We start from the raw sequence: 23,320 nt of genomic DNA, 5'->3' as shown, positions 1-23,320 counted from the left end.
TATTGCCTATACTAGCTAAGCACCATGAAAGTTAAACTTGTATAATTATACAGATGCTTGTGTATTTTAAGAGCATATGGGAAGCCTCAAGGCTGCATTCCACATTAGCATTCTTGCACTTCCTTTAACAAGGCAGCCTGCTTCAAAATGAGGGACGCTATGTAAAACCACAAAAGGAATATTTAAGCATCCTGCTGCTTAACTCTGCACCAGCAAAGCCACAGAACTGTCAGAATCCCAATCTATTATTCACTCTCAAAACACAGGAGTGAAAGATCACTCTACCAGTCTTCAAACCAAACACTACAATTGATATACAGCTGCTCAAGTCTTTACAGACCCTCGAACTCAAGGGTGTCAAATTCAATGGGCAGGACGGACAAATTCCACGTCCAGGGGATGCCCAGGAGGCCTGCTATTAGTTCTTCACTAAGAAATGTCACTTCCACCTGAGTCCCAAACCAGACTATCAATTTCACTGATGTTCTGCACCAAAATCAGTAAAATCAGAAGTTGTGACAGCAGTTCTGGCAACTTACACAGCATTCATAGCTTGAATATGAGAGCAGAATGGTGTTCTATTTTGCCATGCTGTCCTGGAGACCCCAGGAGCAAATGAAACTGTCTTACACGGAGTCAGACCATTGGGCCATGAAGCCCTGCAAGCGCATCTCACCAGGCCAGAGACAGGCAAGATACCGTAGCAGCACCACTGGCAGGCAGCTCTTGGGCTCTACTGCAGGCGCTGGCTCTTCTGGAGTGGGGGCCTCCTGCACTGTTATCCTCTGAAGGGCCGGACGATGTCCCTGAGCTGACGCTCATACACAAACTGCCTGGAGTTCAGCGACTGAGGAGGGAGCACAAGGGCTTCTGCCTCTTCGATTTGTGTGTTTGTTTCTGGCCAGTGACCTTGCAGGTGACCTCTCCCTGAGCTTCTGTGGAGTCAGGTGAGTCAGGTGAGTCAGGTGACTAGCTGTGGGTAGAGCTAGTCAGTGCCTGGAGTTCAGCGACTGAGGAGGGAGCACAAGGTGAGCTGAGCTTGGGGGACACTCTGTAGGTTTTGCGGATTTGTCTTTTTAGGTGTGTGTGGTGAAGGTTGTGTGCTTATCTGTTTCCTTACTTGTTTGTGTGCTTGTGCTTGTTTTCTAGGCTTGTGTGTGTGTTTGTTTCTGGCCTATGACCTTGGAAGTGTGCTCTCCCTGAGCACATGGTCTGAGGGGGCGGGGCTTCTGTGGAGTCAGGTGACTAGCTGTGGGCGGAGTTTGACCCATCTTTTAGATTTAGGGGAGCTAGTCTTAAACGTTTATTGGGGGAGACTTAGGCTTCTTCTTCTTCTTCTTCTTCTTCTTCTTCTTCTTCTTCTTCTTCTTCTTCTTCTTCTTCTTCTTCTTCTTCTTCTTCTTCTTCTTCTTCTTCCTGACTTCAAACTTTTCAAGATGGAAGGTAAGGGAACAACTGCAGTCACTTGCAATTCCTGCGCAATGTTTGTATTCTTGCCAAAGGATGTAGACGGCTACACCTGGAGCAATTGCAAGTTGATTGCCCTACTAGAAGACAAGGTCCAGGCCCTTGTATCTACGCTCTAGAGCATGGGTGTCAAACTCAAGGCCCGGGGGCCAAATCCGGCCCGCCAGACCTCGTCATGTGGCCCGCCGAGCGCCCCAGCCAGCGGGACCTTGCTGCTGAAGCGCCACGCTGACAAGCGCCGACAAACAGCTGGGGCCTGGGGTGGTAGAAAGGCAGTGGGAGCAGCGCTGCGTGGAGCGCCCCGAGCCACAGCAGGAGAAGGAAGAGGCAGCTTGCCGGGTCAGCGCCCAGCAGCGCCGCATGGAGAGTCCCGAGCCTCTGCGACGCAGCAGTGCTCTGTAGCACTTTGAATCCTCCTCCTCCTGCCACGGCTCGGCGCCTGGAAACGGCTGCTGCTGCTGCTGCTGCTGAAGCACAGACAAAGCACCCAGCAGCGCCGCGTGGAGGAGGAGGATTCAAAGTGCTACAGAGCACTGCTGCGTCCCAGAGGCTCGGCACTCTCCATACAGTGCTGCCGGGCACCGACCCGACAAGCCGCCGCCTCCTCCTCTTGCCTCACCTCCTCCTCCTCCTGCCGCGGCTCAGCCTCATGAACGTGAGCTCAGCAGCAGCTCAGCCTCATGAACGTGCAACTCTGAGGCTTTACGCACGTCTGCTAAAACGGACACCCGCTGCCTCACGCTGCACGGGAAATGCTTTTTGCCCCTGGGTCCCTTCGCGCTCTTTTCTGGTGCTGAATCAAGGCGGCGACACCCCCCTTCCCTTTCTTTCTTCCTCTCTCTCGTTCTTATTCTTTCTTTCCCTCTCCTTCCTTCCTTCTTTATCTCTGTCTTCTCTCCCTCTTTCTTTTTCTTTCCTTCTTTATTCCCTTCCTTCTTTCCTACTCTTCTTTCTCTCCCCTCTTTCCTTCCTCTCTCCTTCCTGCTCCCTCTTTTCTTTCTTTCTTCCTTCCTTCCTTCCTTCCGTCCTTCCCATCTTTCTTCCTCTCCCTCATTCTTATTCTTTCTTTCTACTTCCTTCCTTCTTTCTCCCTTTCTGTCTTCTCTCCCTCTTTCTTTTTCTTTCCTTCTCTCCCCTCTTTCCTTCCTCTCTCCCTCCTGCTCCCTCTTTTCTTTCTTTCTTCCTTCCTTCCGTCCTTCCCATCTTTCTTCCTCTCCCTCATTCTTATTCTTTCTTTCCCTCTCTACTTCCTTCTTTCTCCCTTTCCGTCTTTTCTCCCTCTTTCTTTTTCTTTCCTTCTTTATTCCCTTCCTTATTTCCTACTCTTCTTTCTCTCCCCTTTCCTTCCTTCCTTCCCCTCTCCCTCCCACTCCCTCTTTCCTTCCTTCCTTCCTTCCTTCCTTCCTCCCTCCCCTCCCCTCCACTCCCTCTCCCTCTCCTCAGAAACATAGGATGCTGCTTTATACTTCTGGCCCTTAAACCCTGGAACCAGGAGAGCAGCTCCAGTGAGTCAACCTCAGCCAGTCCCTTTGGTGAAGGGTGGTGGCTCACTGGCAGAACATCTGTCCTGCAAGCAGAAGGACCCCAGCATCTCCAGGTACCAGTAGCTCTGCAAAGCTCCTGCATGAAACCCTAGCGAGCCTCCACCACCCAGTGCAGTTACCAAAAATCATTTTTCAATAAATTGTACAATAATTGTACATTTGAATATCTACTTGCCATTATTCTGACTATGTTTCTGCTTTCAGCGCTAGTTATTACTTACATTATTACAAAAAACAGTAATAATTGAATGCAGTGACAATAATTTATGCTAATAAAGAGTGGACACATAGTCCTACAGATACAACCGGCCCTTTGAGGGTGACCAAACTGCTGATGCGGCCCCCGATGAATTTGAGTTTGACACCCCTGCTCTAGAGAATTAATGAGCTGGAGCTTTTCTTGGATGCAGCAGAGCACACTGTTTGCACCAAGGAGGGGACAGGGGACATCCCTGAGGAGGTCAGTTCCCCAACACTGGAGCCAGATGTATGGAGGAACGTGACTCATAGAAGTAGAAGGCCCAGAGATCGGTCTGAGTGTTTACAACTACACAATCGATTTGAAGTACTCTCCCTTAACATGGGAGACGAGGTACAGACTCCATTTGAAGATCTCTCCCTCATCACAGCTGATCAGAAATATGAAGACGAGCAGCAAAGTCAGTCCTCCGGGAATATGCAGGTGACCTTGGAAGGGACAGCACATGGAAGAATCCCAACCAAGCCTATGAGGAGGCGTGTAGTGGTGATAGGGGATTCCCTACTCAGGGGTACAGAAGCAGTGATCTGTGGGCCTGATAAGACGTCTCGAGAGGTGTGCTGTCTCCCTGGGGCCAAGATCCAAGATGTAACAGAATAGCTGCAAGGAATCATAAAACCCACTGACAAATACCCCTTCCTTTTGGTCCATGTGGGAACCAATGACACTACAAGCCATAGCCTCCAGAAGATCAAAAGTGATTATGAGGCTCTGGGCAGGAAGTTGAAGCAATTAAATGCACAAATTGTCATCTCATCTGTCCTCCCAGTTTAACGACGTGGCACAGGGAGAGAGGGAAAAATAGGGGAAGTGAACAACTGGCTTCGCAAATGGTGCAAGAAAGAATAGTTTGGATTCTTAGACCACGGTCTGCAGTTTCTTGAAGATGGACTTCTGGCAAGTGATGGGCTGCACCTCACAAAGGTTGGGAGGAATGTTTTTGCAATGAAACTCAAAAACCTCATCAGGAGGGCTTTAAACTGACTTATGTGGGGGAGGGAGACAGTGGTCCTGAAGGTAGGAGTCTACCAAGTGCTGAAGATGATCACCCAAATGTCATGGGCGAAATGGAGCAAACAGCACACAGACTTAGTGGTGGGAGGAAAAAATCCTTAAATAAGAGACATGGGGAAATGATCAATGGTCTTCAATGTCTGTATACTAATGCACAGAGCATGGGAAATAAACAAGATGAACTTGAACTCTTGGTACAGCAAACATAGGCATCACTGAAACCTGGTGGGATGAGTCTCATGATTGGAATGTAGTAATGGGGGGATACAATCTATTTCAGAGAAATAGACCATAGGAGTGGCGTTATACATCAGGGATGTGTATACCTGTGAAGAGATCCAGGATTTAAAACTTCAAAGCCATATTGAGAGTATCTGCGTCAAAATTAAGGGAGAGAAAAATAACAGTGATCTCATTGTGGGAGCTTACTATAGATCCCCAAGCCAAACTGAGGACACAGATGAAGCCTTCCTGGAACAGATGACCAAGCATTCAAAAGGAAGCGAGATAGCAGTAATGGGGGATTTCAACTATCCTGATATTTGTTGGATGTCAAACTCAGCAAAGAGCATAATGTCGAACAGATTCCTCACTGGCCTTGCAGACAACTTCCTTGTCCAGAAAGTGGGAAAAGCAACAAGAGGTTCAGCCATTTTGGATCTGATACTAACCAATAGTGATGACCTGGTTAGTGGGGTAGAAGTGGCAGGATCATTAGGTGGGAGTGGAGTTTATTATACAGCAGAAAGGAGGAACCAAACATACTAAGACTCAAATTCTAGACATTAAGAAAGCCTACTTCAGAAAACTTAGGGAAACGCTGGGTGAGATCCCATGGACAGAAATACTAAAAGGGAAGGGAGTTCATGATGGTTGGGAGTTTGTTAAAAGGGAGATATTAAAAGCACAACTTCAGGCAATACCAATGAGACGGAAACATGGAAGGTGCCTAAAGATGCCAGGGTGGCTATCTAAAGAACTTTTAACTGAGTTAAGATTTAAAAGGGATATGTACAAAAAATGGAAAAGGGGGGAAATCACCAGAGAGGAATTCAAACATATAGCCAGCACATGTAGAGACAAGTCAAAAAAGCTAAAGCACAGAATGAACTCAGGCTTGCTAGAGAGGTTAAAAACAACAAAAAGGGCTTTTCTGGGTATGTCCATAGCAAAAGGAAGAACAAGGAAACAGTGGGGTCACTTAGAGGAGAAGATGGTGACATGCAAACAGGGGATAGAGTAGGGGTTCCCAACAAAATTTTCTCGAGGACCCCTCATCGAGCCACTATTGTGACAAGGACCCCCATTAATTCCTAATCCTAAATCTAATTCCTAATTCCTAATCTAATTTTTCCAGTAAGCTTAACACTGATCTTGGAAGGGTTAGGTTCAAGGGACGCCGACGATTTAGGTTCAATGGACACTGACAAGATCAGTTCGAGAGTCACTGACTTACCTGCTTGAACATCAAATGCATTATCTTCCTCTTCATCTGTAGGCCTTTGTCGTTTTAACGAACCACTTTTTAACCAACGGTCCATTTTTAACTACGCGAACTGTAGCTTCCGCGAAAAACAACGCTTTGTTTACAAACACTACTGTTTTGCAAAGAGGCAGCACGCGCCAGGGAGGAGGGAGGGGAATGGAGAAGACAAGGTACCTGCGCAGCAGCGCACAAATGAAGCCGACGCGCGCAAAGCATCTTGGGGAGGTGAGCTTTAGTAGAATGCGCGCGCTGCCTCTTTGCAAAACAGTAGTGTTTGTAAAGCGCCACCTAACGGCATACAGCAGAACTACTGCCTCTATCTAATTCTAATAATAAATTACCTTCAGGATATGTCAGGTTGAAGCCTTGCACATCTCATTAAAAAAATTCCCAAGTTGGAGCAGTCACAGCAGATCAGTGACAATACACCAAAATCTATGCAACTGAGAGCTAGCCTCTTTTTTATGGCAGGGTAAGAATTTCAGACTGCACACATGAGACTGCAGAAGAGCAAGGAAGTGATATTTCTGGAGGTTCTTGTGAGGGATAAGAGGTACCGACAGCCCCCTCCCATCCTGAATACCAGCTCCTCCCCTAGCGGGGAGGGGGAGACCTCGAGTGGTGATTCAGGAAGTGGAAACAGGAGCTTGAGTACCTTAGCGGAGCACAGGCACCGCCGGGGAAAGGAACAGGGAAGCAGGGAGACGGTGGGAAAGAGGCCGATCCCAGCCACCCCGGAATTGCGTAAGAAGCGCCGGGGGAGGAGATTCAGTATGCCAAGATTACTTTGCTGGAGGAAAACGCGCGAACCGCCATTCGGAGGTTCTGCGGAAGACTGACAACATGTACCACTATCTGTAAATAGCACTGTTTTCAGCACTGTAAATACACAGCACCAATAAAAGGATAAAATGCAGAGCTGTGTGGAGTCGTTACTCTGACGTAGCCCACCCAGGCCACTGTGACAGTTCTCATGTAGAGTATGTTCTCTGTATGGGAGACTAGCACAGCACTGAGAATGTTTTAGCATAGAATTCCTCTCCTTGGTCTAGTTGCTCACCATTTGCAGGGAGCTTCTTACATAGAAAGTCTGAAGTGGTGGAGTCCAGTTGTACCACCAGTGTTGATATACCGTATTTTTCGCTCCATAAGACACGTTTTTTTCCTTCCTAAAAAGTAAGAGGAAATGTCTGTGCATCTTATGGAGCGAATGCATGGTCCCTAGAGCCGGATTGCCCCGGGGCGGAAAGCATATCGTGCTTTTTTTTTTTAAGGAAGAACTAAAGGCTAACAAGAGGGAAAGAGGGAGTTGAAAGGAACCTGCTCAGCAGCTGATTGCAAAAGACTGGGGAGGGAGATAAGGGAGCTAGCTCCCTTCCAGGCCCCGCCCCCTTGCCCAGGCCTCCATTGTTGAATGTTCTGCAGAAGGAGGCTGCAGTGAAATTAGATTATCTGTCTGGAAACAGTAGAAATGGCTCCCTTTCCTTTCCTAAAGAAAATGCAGAACTGTGAGTTGAACCCCAGAAAAACAGGATTTTTTCCCTTTGCAAGGTAAGCTCAGCAACTTTGAGCTGATCCTCAAAAACGGAGCTTTCTCCCTTTGCAAAAAAAGCTGCACAACTGTGAGCTGATCCCCCCAAAATGGGGCTTTTCCCATTTACAAAAGAAGCTGGAAGAAGCTGCACAACCTTGAGCTGATCTCCCCCCAAAAACCCAGGGCTTTCCCCCTTTCCTCCTCTAAAAATTAGGTGCGTCTTTTGGTCAGGTGTGTCTTATGGAGCGAAAAATACAGTATTTACGATTCAAGGAGTCCTCAAAGAAGAACCAGCATGGAATAATGTCGTCCCAGTGAGAGAGGGAGGGCAGGATCTATGCTGGGGCCTGAGCTTAACTAGAAAAAAAAATTGAGATAGGGCTGAAAAGTGGAAACATAGCCGGATGGTACTGTGCTACAGTTAGAAAATTGGGGGGGGGGGCAGCAGGGGACAAAGAAGGGAGAGTGGTGGATAGGTGGCAAACGAGTGGGAATAGGGTGAGGAGCAATAATGGGTTACCGGTATTTTCTGATTGATTAAGATGGTCCGAAACTGGAACGTTTTATGGAGCTGGTTGATGCATCTGGGAGATCTGGAGCCCAGGGGAAGGGGAGTAGAATTAGATAAAAGTGGTTAAAGGATATTATGATAGAAGAAATAATATTTGAATGTATGGGAAAAAATTGGGGTACAAATTGTGAGGCTAAAGGAAGAATTAGAGATGGATGGGAAAATAAATTTAGATTTGGAGTAATTAACGAATTATAGGTTGAGGATAGTCGATTTTTTTTCTTTGTGTAGATTAGAATTGGTTGTGAAATAATGGAAAAATTGCGTTAGAATGATTTAAGATGATAAGGGAAAATTGCTGAATTTAGATTTAATAAATGGACCCAGTGGGGGGGGGGAATCGAGGAAGTCCACAATGTCAAGTTTTGGTATGGGTTTTTGTTTTGTTTTTTGGATTATGTTTTTTTTTATTTTTGTTTTTGTATTGAAATGTTTGAAAATCAATAAATATTATTTGAAAAAAAGAAAAGAAAAATACAGTATTTAACAGAATCATATGCTGATACTTTTCATGGGCAGCACTACTTCAGGATGAAATTTGTGTTTTTCATGTCCCCCTCCCAATAGCTTCCTGTACAAACAAATCTAGCATGCCAGGAGGATGGATTCAGCAAAGCTTTCTCTAGGATTTATTTCTATATGTATAGAAGATGGAGAAAGTGGGTGCATTTAAGCAGGCACCCCTCCACCAAGACTCTTGGAAGAAGAGACACAACACTTCGAGCAACTGAGGCTGCAATCTTACACACACTCATCTGGAAGAAAGTCCCACTGAACTTAATAATAATAATAATAATAATAATAACAACAACAACTACTCAATGGGAGTTTCTTCTGAGCAAACATGTATAGAATTTCACTTTGAATATACAAAGGGGAAACAGTGGGCCTTCATGCTACATGACCCAGCCCCAAAATCATTTGGCTAAGTAAAATTATTGTATTAAATGTTGCCTTAGCAAGGAATGACAAATACAAATAAACCATCACTAGTTCAAACTCAGTATAGAGATCCGTCAATAAATAATATTGTGCTCATAAATTAATCTCTCCAGAACCTGCTTAAATACTCAATGTTGGCCAAAGTTCATTACTCACTCTTGGGACAATACTCTTCCAGGTAAAGGTAAAGGGACCCCTGACCATTAGGTCCAGTCGTGACCGACTCTGGGGTTGCGCGCTCATCTCGCATTATTGGCCGAGGGAGCCGGCGTATAGCTTCCAGGTCATGTGGCCAGCATGACAAAGCCACTTCTGGCGAACCAGAGCAGCACATGGAAACTCCGTTTACCTTCCTATTTATCTACTTGCATTTTGACGTGCTTTCGAACTGCTAGGTTGGCAGGAGCTGGGACCGAGCAACGGGAGCTCACCCCGTCACAGGGATTCGAACCACCGACCTTCTGATCAGCAAGCCCTAGGCTCAGTGGTTTAACCCACAGCGCCACCTGGGTCCCTACTCTTCCAGGACTTCTACATTAATCCCATAGTTCTACAATTTCCATAGCTGAAAGACTCTACAGCAGGCATCCCCAAACTCTGGCCCTCCAGATGTTTTGGACTACAATTCCCATCATCCCTGACCACTGGTCCTCTTAGCTAGGGATCATGGGAGTTGTAGGCCAAAACATCTGGAGGGCCGCAGTTTGGGGATTCCTGATCTACAGGAAGCCAGTCCACCTACTCCTCTTGCAAAATTACTAAATGCACTGCATGCAGCGCTGCTTTCAAAGACTGCCTGCAAACTACAGTTAATTCAAAACACAGATGCAAGACTGTCAATTGGAATTAGGCGGCAGAACATCTCTCATTAGTGATTAAACAGCTGCATTGGCTTCCAACTCAGTTTTAGGCACAATCCATGATGCCAGTTCTTAGCTTTTAAGGCCTTCATGGTTTAGGACTACTTTTTTTCTTTAAACGGTTGAGTAAGTTAGGCTTCTTAATAAACAGATTTTAAACAAATGTATTTTGCAACAGGGGGGATTCAAACAGCCACCTCAGCTTTAGTTCAATGTTGAATCCATACTTGGTTTTTGTGTACAGTGACTTTTGAAATATTATACACCAGTCTACTTAGGTATCTGCCACCCTGGAAGGCAGACTCTTTAAACAAGAAAACAAAACAACCTTACATTAGAGTAAATTCATTAAACATTCCACAGCTCACAGCAGTCATACAGCCCAGTCCAGCCTAAAAGACTTAACAAAACATGGCACAAATTGCCTGCTTCTATTGACATTCTGTTCCTCAAAGAGGTGGCACCCTGCTGAACATGAAAGGTAGTAGTTTGTGATTGCATAAAAAGTCAAATGCAAAGATCCAAGTGCACGACATAACTTTACTTCCTCTGGCAGAGTGCAGGTCTCCAAGGGCATCACAAGCAGTAACATTCTGAATACAAGCAGAGGGTTCAGACTGCTACCAAGCAAGGTTCGCTCCAAGAGACTCAGATTAATAAGACTGGCCTTGACTGCTGTCAAAGAGACAAGAAGGCTGCCAAGTGGAACATAAAGATGCTCCCCCCCCCCCCCGGTAGCAGAGTTGCTACTGACCAGGAAGTGCAAGAACCAGTAACATTAGATTTCTTGCTTTGTTTTCAGTGCTGAATTTCTTACTGCTAATACTCACAATATTTCATAGGGAACAGTAACAAACTGTTATGAGATGTAGCAACACTGGAGCATTCTAGTAACACTGAGACGTGCAGTAGTGTAGTCAGCCCACATTACATGGAGTGTTTGGATTTTGTTCCATAGGCACCTTCACGCCCAGCATTGCAAATTTCAGGCCAGTACATGGCTCTCTTTTGACCAGCCAGGCTGAACTTTTCCTTGCACAACTAAGAATAAATATGCCTGTAATAATCTTTAAAAGCAATCCTTGAGGACAGGTGCCTGTCTGCATGTACCTGATCATGTTGCTTTTCAAGTTACTGCACTAGTTGAGCATCCGGGTGTATTGCTGCACAAGTACAACACAAGTATGACTCATGGTGCTGCACCTTGCAGCTAATCCTTTCTGCATTTCATCATGCACAGCGAATCACAGGAATGTGGAAACTGGCACGAAGGAGGAGAGAATGTCTAAATATGTATCCAGTGATCATTTAGAATGTAAACTGGGACATTGTTTTGAGAGCAAATATACAGAGTGCTACTTTGTTTTATGGTGCCACAGATGAAGATTCTAAACTGTCAAAATGAATAAATTAAAATTTAGTGTACCTTAGAGGTTCTCTTTTCATGTTTCTACATGAACGGAAATATTCACCTAACCCAAGACCTTATATGCTGTACACTGGCATTACCCCAGACCGAGCTACTGCTGCAAATGCATCAAGGCTTCAGTCCATAGGGCATACCATAAGGCATACAAAGTTCAATAGGACTTACTTCTGAGTAAGCACAGCACAGGGTTAAACCAAAAGAACAAATTACACATAGAGATGTACACACATATATACACCTAGGCATCCTAACCCAGCCTGGGTACACAGTTGCATGTATATGTTTTTGTTGATGGGTCCTCCTATCATTGGATGATTCCACCACATCCACTTCCACTGAATTCAATTCATGATGGAGCTGCACACTGCACACTGCACAGAGCAAATATTTTGCTTCATATGCACTGATGTTTCTTGCAGCAAACTCTCAAATTGGAATTTTGGCACCTGCACTTAAATAATCACTTTATTATCAATGCAGAAGAATTACTACCAAATTACATGCAGCATCAGGGAAAAGTGAGTAACTGGAATGATGCTAATTCCTTTTGCTGTGCTCTTCCTATATCAAGCTTGTTACCTCCCATAATTAATTTTAGTCCCATGAGAAAAACACGAGAGGCCACTGTGCTCCTAAAAGAGGATGCATTTCTCAAGCCAGCACCTCATTAAACAGAATCCCCTTGGTTTTCTTGTGTTCATAACAATGGCATGAGTCAAGACGATAGGTTCTAAGATACTTTTCCACACAGAATTCTGCCATAATTCAGGTCAAGATGTTTTCTACATCTGCACCTATCAAAGTGGTGGAGGCACAGAATAGCTGTGTTACAGATTGCTATGACTAGATCATAACCTTACGTTTTAGACTGTTTACAAAATAAATGCTAAAAAGTTCAGCATAGATAGTTAGCACCTTTTGTCTCCCAGCAGTAATCCAGCCCAATATTACTACTTAGAGGGATAACAATACTAGACCATTACTGCAGAACATGGCATTCTGTTGAAAATTCAGAGGCACAAATGCTTAGAACCATAGAACTGGGAGGAATCCCTAAGGGCCATCTAGTCTGCAATGCAGGAATCTCAACTAAAGCATCCCTGACAGATGGCCATCCAACCTCTGCTAAAAAACTTCCAAGGAAGGAGTATCCATCACCTCCCGAGGGAGTCCCTACCACCACTGTCCAGCAGCTCTTACTGTCAGAAAGTTCTTCCTAAAGTTTAGTTGGAATCTCCTTTCTTGTAACTTGAAGCCATTGGTTCAGGTCCTACCTTCCAGAAAACAAGCTGGCTCCCTCTTCCACGGGGCAGCCATTGAGATATTTATATGTACCTCATGTCTCTGTTAGCCATTAATGCCTCAATTCACCACAGAATTAGACACACTTACAGCTCAGTCCTGTGTGTGTTTATTCCGAAGTGTGACCCCCCTCTTCCATTGCACTTGCATCCTAATAAGTGTTCTTAGGGCTCCAGCCATAAGCTCATCAATCTCAGATAGTTTAAGGCGGGTGTCCGCAAACCAAGGCCCAGGGGCCGAATGCAGCCCAATCACCTACTAAATCCAGCCCGCGGACAGTCCGGGAATCAGCATGTTTTTACATGAGTAGGAATTTGTTCCTTTTTTTTCCAAAATATAGTCTGCCCCCCCACAAGGTCTGAGGGAAAGTGGACCGGCCCCTGCTGAAAGTTTGCTGACCCCTGGTTTAAGGGCAACTAATTCTGTGCTGGCTTGTAGCCAGTGACTTTAAGGGTGATGTTCCCGTGAGGTTTAGATAGTTCTCTAGGAATAATTAAGGAACAAGTGCCTTACTTCTGTATTGTTTATATGATCTTCATATACAGAAGTATCGTACACCCTCCACTCCCCCCCCCCCGCAAGGGAGATGTTCAGTTTAGTATTGTTAGAAGATCACTAATCTGACTCACCAAAGGCTACCAAGGAAGCACGGCAGCTACAGCACTTACAAACCAACTCTTGGGTAAAGAAGTGGAGGGCAGTGCACACCTAGAGAAATAGGAGCTTGCAGTCCTGCTCCCTGATTTCTTTTAACTTCTCTGTCAACAAAACTAATGCAAGATAAAACTGTATTATGAGTTTGTCCTATTGAATGTACATTGCTAAAACTGTCCAACAAATATGGGCCACCTGAAGGAATTGTGAATTGTTGTTTCACAGTAAAAAAGTTATGTATAACTTAGTAATGTGCTAAGCCCCCAATGAAGGAACACAGCATTTTCTGTGGTGAGTAAACAGGAATTTGGTATTTGTATCAAATTGCAAGGGGCAAAACATGATGGGGCAAAAATGTTCTTTTGAAACTGCTTGACAATTTATATGAATTGCCACCACAGAGAGGACCAATTTTGACAGACAAAAGTGGGTTGCTGACTTTTGTATGCACTGAATGAATTACATGGTTACAACTCAACCCACATTTACAATGCCACAAATCAATCCAGGATGGACAAATAGTTGATAGTCAGCAGATGCCACTTTACAGCACTTTTAAGTAGCCACTTGCCGCAAATTAAGAATCAACTCCAGGCTACCAGGATGAGTTGTTGTTTCTTGTTGCCATTTGGCCACAAATGACTGCACATAGTGCAGACAAGGAAGTTAGTAAACATGTTTTGAACCTAGTAACTTTTGTAAACTTATTTGCAAGGCAGCTGTATAGTTCCACCCACTTCACATTCTCAGTGCACCAAGTTGGCTACAGGAAGTGGGTCTTAGCAGAGTGGAACAATATTTGTGTTTATGGGCCACAATTTTGCTTGGGGTTACAAATCAGAGAGAACAAATCAGATAGAGGAACTAAGCAGGAGTCCAAGAATATTCCAAGGTTCCTCCCTCTCCTCTTTCAGACCAGTCTATTTGTGTGTCTTTACTAAGCAGAAAAAAATATAATTTATGATTTTAAACTCATTATTACACAGAAATTAATTTCACTTAAATAAATGAAACTTCAAAATAATTTTCTGCAAACTCTTAAGGCAAAGACCATGCAACTTCATGGTCCTGTGCAGCACCCCAGCATGTGACCTACGTTAGACAATGCAGAAATCAAAGTAACGTATTGAAATAAACATAGGTATAAAAAGAAGTCAGTATCTATTCTCCCTACCCTATAATGCCAGCCATTTGCAAATAAAAAATAAAAAAATGCAGCTGATCTGTAAAATGGATGCAAATATGTTCCTCAATGTCAATGCACCACAGGCCAGTACTAACTAAAAACCATTATATTGGGATGACTCTTTAACAAGTTGCCCATTAATAGCTGTCTGGCCACAAATTCTTCACAAATGTGGGGCCACAGATAATCCACCATCTTATTTTGGTTCTCACTCAACAAAGGCAAAAAGAACAACAAAATAAATACAACCAGTAGGCTGCATCAAATCCCTAACCAGATTTTTCATTAGGGTATCTCAAGTAAGAAGCACAATATAAGGATCTGATCCAAAGATACCAAAGCTATCAATCTTTTCCTTCTTGAACATACCATAGGCTTGTTTGCACTTACACAGAGTCCCCTGCTCCTTGCAGACCTGCCCAGACTTGCTGCAAGTTCACTATTAGCATTTGTTGTGATGCCCCATGACCTGCCCACTGCAAGTACTGCCCATGGTACCGTTTAAACAGCAAAACTATCTTCCCCCATGCTAATATATTATGCTAGAATTGCTTCTGCCTTAGTGAGCAATGGAGAAATAGCCCCAATCCTCTCTAACTTGGGGTCTGACTCCTCCCTAACTAGACTGCACTCCTCCCTGACAAAGAATGATTCTTTCTTTCTTATACCATTTTACCAAGTCCCATTGAGTTCACATCTTGCCTGGGAAACTAATGGACACATTGTTTGGGGCACTGACCACTTGTTTAGCATCCAGGGGCTCTTAGGTCACCTGGTGATTAACCGACCATGGGATCCTTCACCAGATCCCAAGGGAAACGCCATCTGTCACCAGATCAGGCTGGTCAGCAACCCAAGACTCTAGAGATCACTGCATCAAGCTCCGAGGGCCTCTTCACACATTACAAATGTACAGCATACACGGAACAGGCTGGCGGTTCGGGGTCACAAACTGCCCGCCGAGGAGTTTTTGGGGCTTCGGTGCGTCTCTTCCTCGGGGCTCAGGTGCTCCTGCCATTACCTTCCCCCACCCCTTTTGTCTATGGCTTCCCCGCTGGATCTCGCTCGGAGGGGGACCCTCGCTCCAAGGCAAAGTTTCCGTCTCCCTCACCGCCCGCCCGCCCGCCTGGCCTAGGCCCGCCCCATCTCCCGTGGCCCCTCCGGGCCCTGCGTGCCGGCGGCGCCCGCCCGCCCGCCCCCCCCAAGCCCGGCAGCCTCCCTCCGCTCCGGGGCGTCCGCTCGCCCTCAGGCCGAGGCGGCGGCGGCGCCCCCTCCCTCGCCGCCCTGGACGCCGCCCTCCCTCCCTCCCTCGCTCACCTGGCCTGCGCCTCGTCCAGGCTCTGGTCGGTGATGGCCATGATCTGCTGCAAAATGTCCCCCGTGTCCTGGAGCCCCGGGGGCGCCTGCGGCGGGGGCGGGCCCGGCGGGGCGGGCAGCCGGTGCGGAGGGGGCTCTCCGGCGCCTCCCGGAGGGGGCTGCAGGCCCGCCAGGAGCCGGGACGCCTCTTCCATGGCCGGGCGGAGGGCGGACGGGCGAGCGGAGGCGCCTCAGGCGGGGGTCGCGGCCCGATCCCGCCCCCCGGCGTCCCTGGCACTGGCGGACGCCCGACGGACGCGCGACTGGCGGCTAGCAGGCCCCGGCGATCCTGGCGCCTCGCGCGCGCCTCGCCCCGCCCCCGCCGCGCCACGGGGCTCCGCCTCCCCCGCCTCCTCGGCCGTCGCCCCGCCAAGCGGCAGCAGCAGCAGCGGCGGCTCTGGCGCTTCTCCCCCTCCCCCTCCCCCTCCCCTCCTTCCCTCGGAGTGTCCCGCCCCCTTCTGGGACAAAGCCAGTCTCTCGGCGGCCGCAGCGCCATCGCCGCCTCTGAGGGGAGAAGGGGCGGGGCCAGCGCAGAAGATGCCTTCGCTGACTGGCTGGCCGGCCGGACTGCCTGCGGCGACGCCACGCCCCCCTCCCGTCTTCGCCCTCCGGCGCCTCAGGCGTCCCGCGTCGTCTCGAAGCGCCTAGGCGACGGGGCCCGCCCTCCTCCCCCCGCCCCTCCGCCGGCCAGAAGGAGCAGCGTGGCCTCGCGCAGGCAGCGGCGGGATCCCGGCGCCTCCTTGGCGCTTCTCCTCCCGGGCGCCGCCTGCGCCTTCCCCGCCTTGCCTTCCTGGGTCTCCCGAGGCCCCGTTAGGCCGCCCTGAGGTCCTCCTGGGGCCGCTTGCCAACTAGGGCTTTTCCCCGGGCTGGGCTTCCTGGGGGCGGCGGGCGGGCGAGCGAGCGAGGAGGAGGGGAAGCAGCAGCAGCCACAAGCTCCATGTGGGCGCCCAAGAGAAGCGCCTGGCAGCTGGTGGCCGAGCCAGTCCCTCGCTCCCCGTGGAGCGAAACGTCATGATCTTGGGAGTGGGACTGAATCTCAGATCCAGGAAGGACGCTGCTTTCCTGTCCTCCACCCCTGGAAAATACACTCCGAGTTCTGCATAAATGAGAGAACTCTCCGTGCCCAGTGAGGGAAGGCAGGATAACTTTTTGAAAATGAAAACAAATGGGAGATGCTTGATAGGTATGTGTCACATTCGGGATGATTTGATGCCCTTTCTCTATTTGTTATTCATCTGCCTTCCTCACCCTGGGACAGATGGATCTCAGAAGAAAGCCATCACGGCCGTCTTTCGCATCTCTTGCAAAATCACAGAGATTCATGCAACCACTTCTGCCATCAGGTTGTGACCGTCACAATAGAAGTTGTCCTCCCTAAAATAAATATCTTTTGTGTGCGTGCATATATATTCTGGGAATCCATGCTTTGTCCCATGTACCACATTTCTCTCTCTGCCTTTATTCACAAAACACATACAGAGTTTCCATCATTCTAAGCTTCAGTTACACTCTTCTCTGTACACAGTATTCTACATCCCATGCTGGTCATAGAATCATTGAATCTTTGAGTTCAAAGGGACCTCAAGGGTCATCTAGTCCAACCCTCTGCAATCCAGGAATCTGGATCTGCAACTTGAAGCCATTGGTTCGAGTCCTACCTTCCAGAGCAGGAGAAAACAAGCGTGCTCCCTCCTCCATGTGAGAGCCCTTTAAGATATTTGAAGATGACCATCATATCTTCTCCCAGTCTCCTCTTTTCTGGGCTAAACATACCCAGCTCCTTCAAGCGTTCCTCGTAAGGCTTAGTTTCCAAACCTTTGATCATATTGGTTGCCCTATTCACACTTTCCAGCTTGTCAACATCCCTCTTAAATTGTGGTGCCCAGATTTGGACACAGTGTTCCAAGTGTGGTGGTTGCTGTGGGTTATCCCTGTGCCCTGCCCACTCAGGGTCATAGCTGTCAAGTTCTCCCCTTTTTTAAGGGAAATTCCCTTATGCTGAATAGGCTTCCTCGCGAGAAAAGGGAAAACTTGACAGCTATGCTCAGGGTCAATGTTTCCCAGGAAAGGGGGAGGATGTGTTCATTTCCCCCTATGTGTTCCCCCCCCCCGTGGTTGTGTCTCATCCCTGTGTTTACTCCCATCCTGTAGTGACCCATGAGGTATCCCGTCCCCCCTCCCTCCCTCCACCCTACGTCAGCCCATAACCTATTTGGGCCCCTCCCCCCACCCAGGGCTCCATTCGGGATAGTATTTAAAGGGCTGTAGAGCTGAGGCCTAGTCTAATGTGGAGCTGAGGCCTAGTCTTTAGGCTGTAAAGGCGAGGCCTAGTCTGTGAAGGAGAGTCGAGGCCTAGTCTGTAGGCTGTAAATTAGAGCTGAGGTCTAGTCTGTGGGCTGTAAAGTAGAGCCGAGGCCTAGTTTGTAAAGTAGAGCAGAGCCCTAGTTTATAGGCTTTAAAGTAGAGGCGAGTCTGTCAGCCTTGGCTTGGGTATTTAAATGCGAACCGAGGCCTCCGCCCCATATCTCCATTCCTTGGCCCTGGCCTGACTATGGGTTGTCTGCTAATGGCCGCCTTGGTGGTTTCAGTTGCTTGGTTGATGGTGTCATTATTTGGCGCCGCCCTTCAGAGCTTTTGCTGGTGACAGTATACAATCTGCCTTTCTATTGGATGCTGCTGGAGTCTTCAGAGCTTCTGCTGGTGATGTATAATTTGGGCACCACTTTTTTGTGTTTAATCATTATTTTAGGTATGAAAGGTGTGCTTTTTGGGGGGGGGAATTATGCAAGATCCCTCCCTGACGGGTAAGGTACGCTTTGTCCTAATTTGATGTAGTTCGGTTCAGCGGTTATGGTGAAAGGCTGGGATATCCGTGCATGCAGTGGTAACATTTATATATATATACAGTAGATAGAATTGTAAAGATCTTCTAGTACCATTATTTATTAATGTGCTGCTCTTTGTAGTTCCAATGAAGGCTTGCTTGTTTTCATTGACTCTAAACTTCTGTCTTCTTGTTTCCTCTCTTTCTTCCCTTCCTCTGTTTTGCCTAGATAGGCAAAGGTAAAGGTACCCCTGACCATTAGGTCCAGTTGCGTATGACTCTGGGACTGCAGCACTCATCTCACTTTACTGGCCGAGGGAGCCAGCGTTTGTCCGCAGACAGCTTCCGGGTCATGTGTCAGCATGACTAAGCTGCTCCTGGCGAACCAGAGCAACGCACGGAAACGCCGTTTACCTTCCCGCCAGAGTGGTACCTATTTATCTACTTGCACTTTGACGTGCTTTCGAACTGCTAGGTGGGCAGGAGCTGGGATTGAACAACGAGAGCTCACCCCGTCGCGGGGATTCGAACTGATTATTATTATTTAGACCACACCGCTACCCATGTCACATTTTGCCTAGATAGTGCAAATTTGAACCATGTTTTACAGCTCTCACAATTTTCAACCTATTCTGTGCTGAATTAATTTTGTACATTTTGATTTTCAATGTGGTTCAGTAACATTTGAATTCAGTCCCCCTTCCCCATTTATAAATACACAGAAGCTCGTTTGTTTTCCTATCCATTCATACCAACTCAAACCCAGTTATTATAGTAGAAATGGAAAAAGCTAACTACTACATACATGAAGGTTTGATTGATTGAGAACATTACTTGTGGTTATTGTTTTCCCTGTAGATTTGAAGCTTGAGTCGGTTCAATCAATAAATGCACCAATATTAATAGGAAGGCACAGCGCTCTGCCTGGAAACCAAACATTATCCTCTGCAAGGAAGCCTGGGGAGTGCTGGGAACTCGCTCAGCAACTGCATCTGCTGATTCCTTGAAATTTCCACAGATGAATATTCACAGATTTTAAGCTCAAAATGGTAAAGGCCACAGCGGCAGTCCTGCACGCAGGCTGCTGACATCCCACGAAAATGGAAGTTAAGCAAGCTGTGATCATATTTAGACAATAAATGTTATTCAGCAAAAGTACTCCATATATAAGATTTATGAGTATCACAAAGAGGAAACATTCTGAGTTAAATTGCTTTTTACATGGGAGTGGGAGAGAGAGCAATAGCCATAATTTCAAACTAAATGTATATATTCAATTGTGCTCACTTGATATAAGCAGAGAACCTGGCACTCCTCTGTGCATTACAGCACCTGATATCAAGGCAATATGAAGTAGCAGCCGCAACACTGCCAAGAGCTACAGGAATCATGAGCTAGGCAGGGTGTTTAGCTGGGTTTTCTGTCAAAGAAAAACTCTTAAAAGTATATTCTTCAAAGATGTTTTGTAAGCTTGATGACAGGCTGGACAGTCGATGTTAAAAATACTAAAAGGTTCAATTATATACCATAATAGCTATGCTGAAACCAATTGTAGATCAGAAGTTTGTTGCCTGTTGTCTGGGAGTATAATATTCTGCAAGTGGAAATAGGACGTGCTTTCTATATTTTGGAGAGCAGAGGATTACATAATGCACACTGGTGACCAGTCCATGCCCTGTCTTCCCCAACATAGTGCCTTCCAGATATTGTTGGACTACAACTCTCATCTGTCCCAGCCAGCGTGGCCAATGCTGTGTGTCTGTGTGTGTGGGGGGGGGGGTCACCAGGCTGGAAAAGGCTGTGCTAGACCAACGAAGACACTTGCCTGCCTGCAGTGCCAGATTTACGTATAAGCTAAACAAGCTATAGCTTAGAGCCGCACTCTCTTGGGCCCCCCAAAAAAACTCAAAGAAAAAAACTGGATTTACATTTCCAAAAGCTATATATATAAAAATGTAAAAATCGTGAAACTGCGTTCTACACTTTTCTCCGTAACCACTTGACCGATCGTCCTGAAATTTTGACACAACGATCCAGGCCACTCCCCGAGCGTTGTTGGGGGCAAAAATCCCTCAAATCACACACCTGGGCAGGTACAGACCTGGATTTCCACCAAGTCAAACAGCGCCCTCAAGTGGCGTAATACCCTCCTCCACCCCTCCCTTCCTGTGAAATCTAAGCCACACCCACAAACCAAATGACATCATCAACCAAGCAACTGAAACCACCAAGTCAGCCATTATCACAGGCTGCAGCACGGCCTCTGTTTTATGTAGGCCCCTGACAGGCCAGGGGGTAACCCACAGCAACGCACTTGGGGGCATGGCAAGGGGTTTTTACTTTACCATTTAGCACCACTGCCCCCCCCAAAAAAAACCCACCAAAAAACCAACATTGCCAAGTGGAGGTCAGGGCCTGCCTGGGGGGGTGGCACAGAATGCAGCACGGCCTTTGATTTATGTAGGCCCCTGCACGGCAAGGGGTTTTTACTTTACAATTTAGCACCACTAACCCCCCCCCCAAAAAAAATCCACAAGACAAAAATAAATACCATCCTTCAAAACGTCATGAGATACGCCGGTCATGGAGAGGGAGGGGGACAAACAGAATAGATCATGGATTGGGACACGTGGGGCAGTCACAGGGATTAGCCCCAACAACACGCCACACCCACAAACCCCGTCTCCGCCACAAGATCCTGTAAAACAGGAGGCCTTGCAACCACCAAAACAGCTATTCCACCCCAAGCCCAAAGCCTCTCCCGGCGGCTGCATTAATAAACGCCTGGCAGCATTAGGCAGTCGTTCATCATTTCTCCTAACACGCACTTGGGGGCACAGCGAGGGGTTTTCACTTTATAATTTAATGGGCGTTGTGTCACATGCGAGGCTCCGGCGGCCATTTTAAGTAATGGCAGTCGTGCCCCTTTTAACCTAGGCTTTACCGTGCTTCTCCAAAAATAAGACACCGTCTTATATTTATTATTCCTAAAATAACCCCACATTGGCTTATTTTCAGGGGATGTCTTATTTTTTATTACGCGTCCAGCCTTGCCTCTTCCTTGGGGCCCTCCAGAACTGCGCCTATCACTACGTCTTATTTTTGGGGTATGCCTTATATTGCGCAAATGCTTAGAAATCCTGCTATGGCTTATTTTATGGGTATGTCTTATTTTAGGAGAAACAACTGATTGTAAGCCTCTGTGTCTTTTTTTAAAAACAACAACAACCATGCACTTTCTCTCCCCAGATATTTGCAGTGGCCACCCCCCACCCCATTTACAATTCCCTACCTTCCCCTTGCCACTTCCTGGGTTTTTTATGGAACTGAACAACTTGAGTGCTTCAGAACGCACCTTCTGTTGCCAGGCCCTTACAGGGCCCGGGCCAGGTAGATAATGTGGCCCTGTTTTTAACCCTTTTGTTACTTTTTTCATTTTAAAGATTGTGAATATGCTGACCGAGACCCCCTTTAGATTCGGAGGCCCGCGCCAAGTGGCCCATATGACCCCTGTCTGGGCCTGTCTGTTGCTACGGGGCTATGGGGCTTCACTATTTGACCCCCCCCCCCAGTTGGGGTTCTTTAAGTAGTTCTCTGGGTCCCAGGACGCATCATCACCCCCGATAGAAATGTTCACGATGCGTGCGCAGGGGCCAATGTATGGAGATACAGGGGGAGGGGACAACAGAGGGCTCAGACAAAAGTAAATACTGGGAAATGGAACCCAGAAACTGACAGCTCCTTCTCCAAGGCTGGGGGACAATGTAGCAAGATACCGGGGGTAGGGGCCAACACTCCCCAGGGACAACAGAGGGTTCATACAAAAGTGCATGCTGGGAAATAGAACCCAGAACCTAACAGTTCCTTTTCGAAGGGTGGGGGCTAAGGTATGGAGATACAGGGGGAGGGGCCAACACTCCCCAGGGACAACAGAGGGAAGGGTATCCTACCGAAACACAGGGATGAGCTGGGGTGGAGGGAGGAGGGGCAGGATACGTCATGGATCGGGACAGGATGGGGTGGGGGATCACAGGAAAGAACCACAGCAATGTGTGGCCGGGTCAGCTAGTACTGTATAAGATAAAAACCAAATAAAATAAATCCTACATACATGTTTTGTGTTGTGTACGCTCCTATGATGTAAGTAATGGGCTGCGCCTGCTAGCCTGCTCCCTAAAATATCGCTGGTTTGTTGTTGACAAAGGACAGATAGACATATAAAGGGCCCCATTACATTCAGTAGCTTAGGGCAGGCAGATGTTTTTGGCCTACAATGCCCATGATCCCTAGCTAGCAGGACCAGTGGTGAGGGATGATGGGAATTGTAGTCTCAAAACATCTGGAGGGCTGAGGTTGAGGAAGCCTGACTTAGGGCTTCATCAAACCTAAATCCGGCCCTGCCTGCCTGGTTGTGTCCATGGAAGAAGATGCAGTGTTAATCTGGCCAGGGAGAGAGAGAAAGAACCAGGAGGCTTTGGAGGTAGCTGACAAGAAGAAGGCTGCTCTACCCTGCCTCCTCTTAACATTTGGGGTAAGTCACTGGGGCCGGGGGGGGGGGGTGAAGCAATATATTTTAGGATTCATCCAGATTGCTGTGGTTGGGGGAGGTTGCTGACCCATTGCCGGAGCACCCGCTGGTGTGCCAGCACAGACATCTGATCCTATGAACTCTGTGTGGCTATTTCAGAAACCAATGCAGACTTCAACCACCAGACTTAACATGGACACTGGTACCAGAGCCTGCAATAAACCCAGATGCCAACTTTGCTGCCACATACACCCGGACAACATCATTACTGGCCCCAACAACATCCAACATACCATCTCAGGACTATTTAATTGCTCATCTTCTAACATTGTGTATGCCATCAAATGCCAACAGTGCCCTTCAG

General features: G+C 47.3%; 1 protein-coding gene across 1 annotated transcript in view; it reads right to left on the bottom strand.

Annotated features, from left to right (window-relative positions):
* PBX4 (PBX homeobox 4) overlaps positions 1-15,924 on the bottom strand; it is a 67,293-nt gene extending 51,369 nt beyond the window's left edge. Inside the window, exon 1 of the mRNA XM_060272192.1 lies at positions 15,566-15,924. Coding sequence (XP_060128175.1) covers positions 15,566-15,759 — 194 coding nt within the window. The 5' untranslated portion in view covers positions 15,760-15,924. The remainder of the gene's footprint in view (positions 1-15,565) is intronic.
* Positions 15,925-23,320: the final 7,396 nt, after the last annotated feature.

Source organism: Zootoca vivipara, chromosome 2 (assembly GCF_963506605.1).
Source record: "Zootoca vivipara chromosome 2, rZooViv1.1, whole genome shotgun sequence".
NCBI classification, from domain to species: domain Eukaryota; kingdom Metazoa; phylum Chordata; class Lepidosauria; order Squamata; family Lacertidae; genus Zootoca; species Zootoca vivipara.
This window is presented reverse-complemented; position numbering and strand designations above follow the sequence as displayed.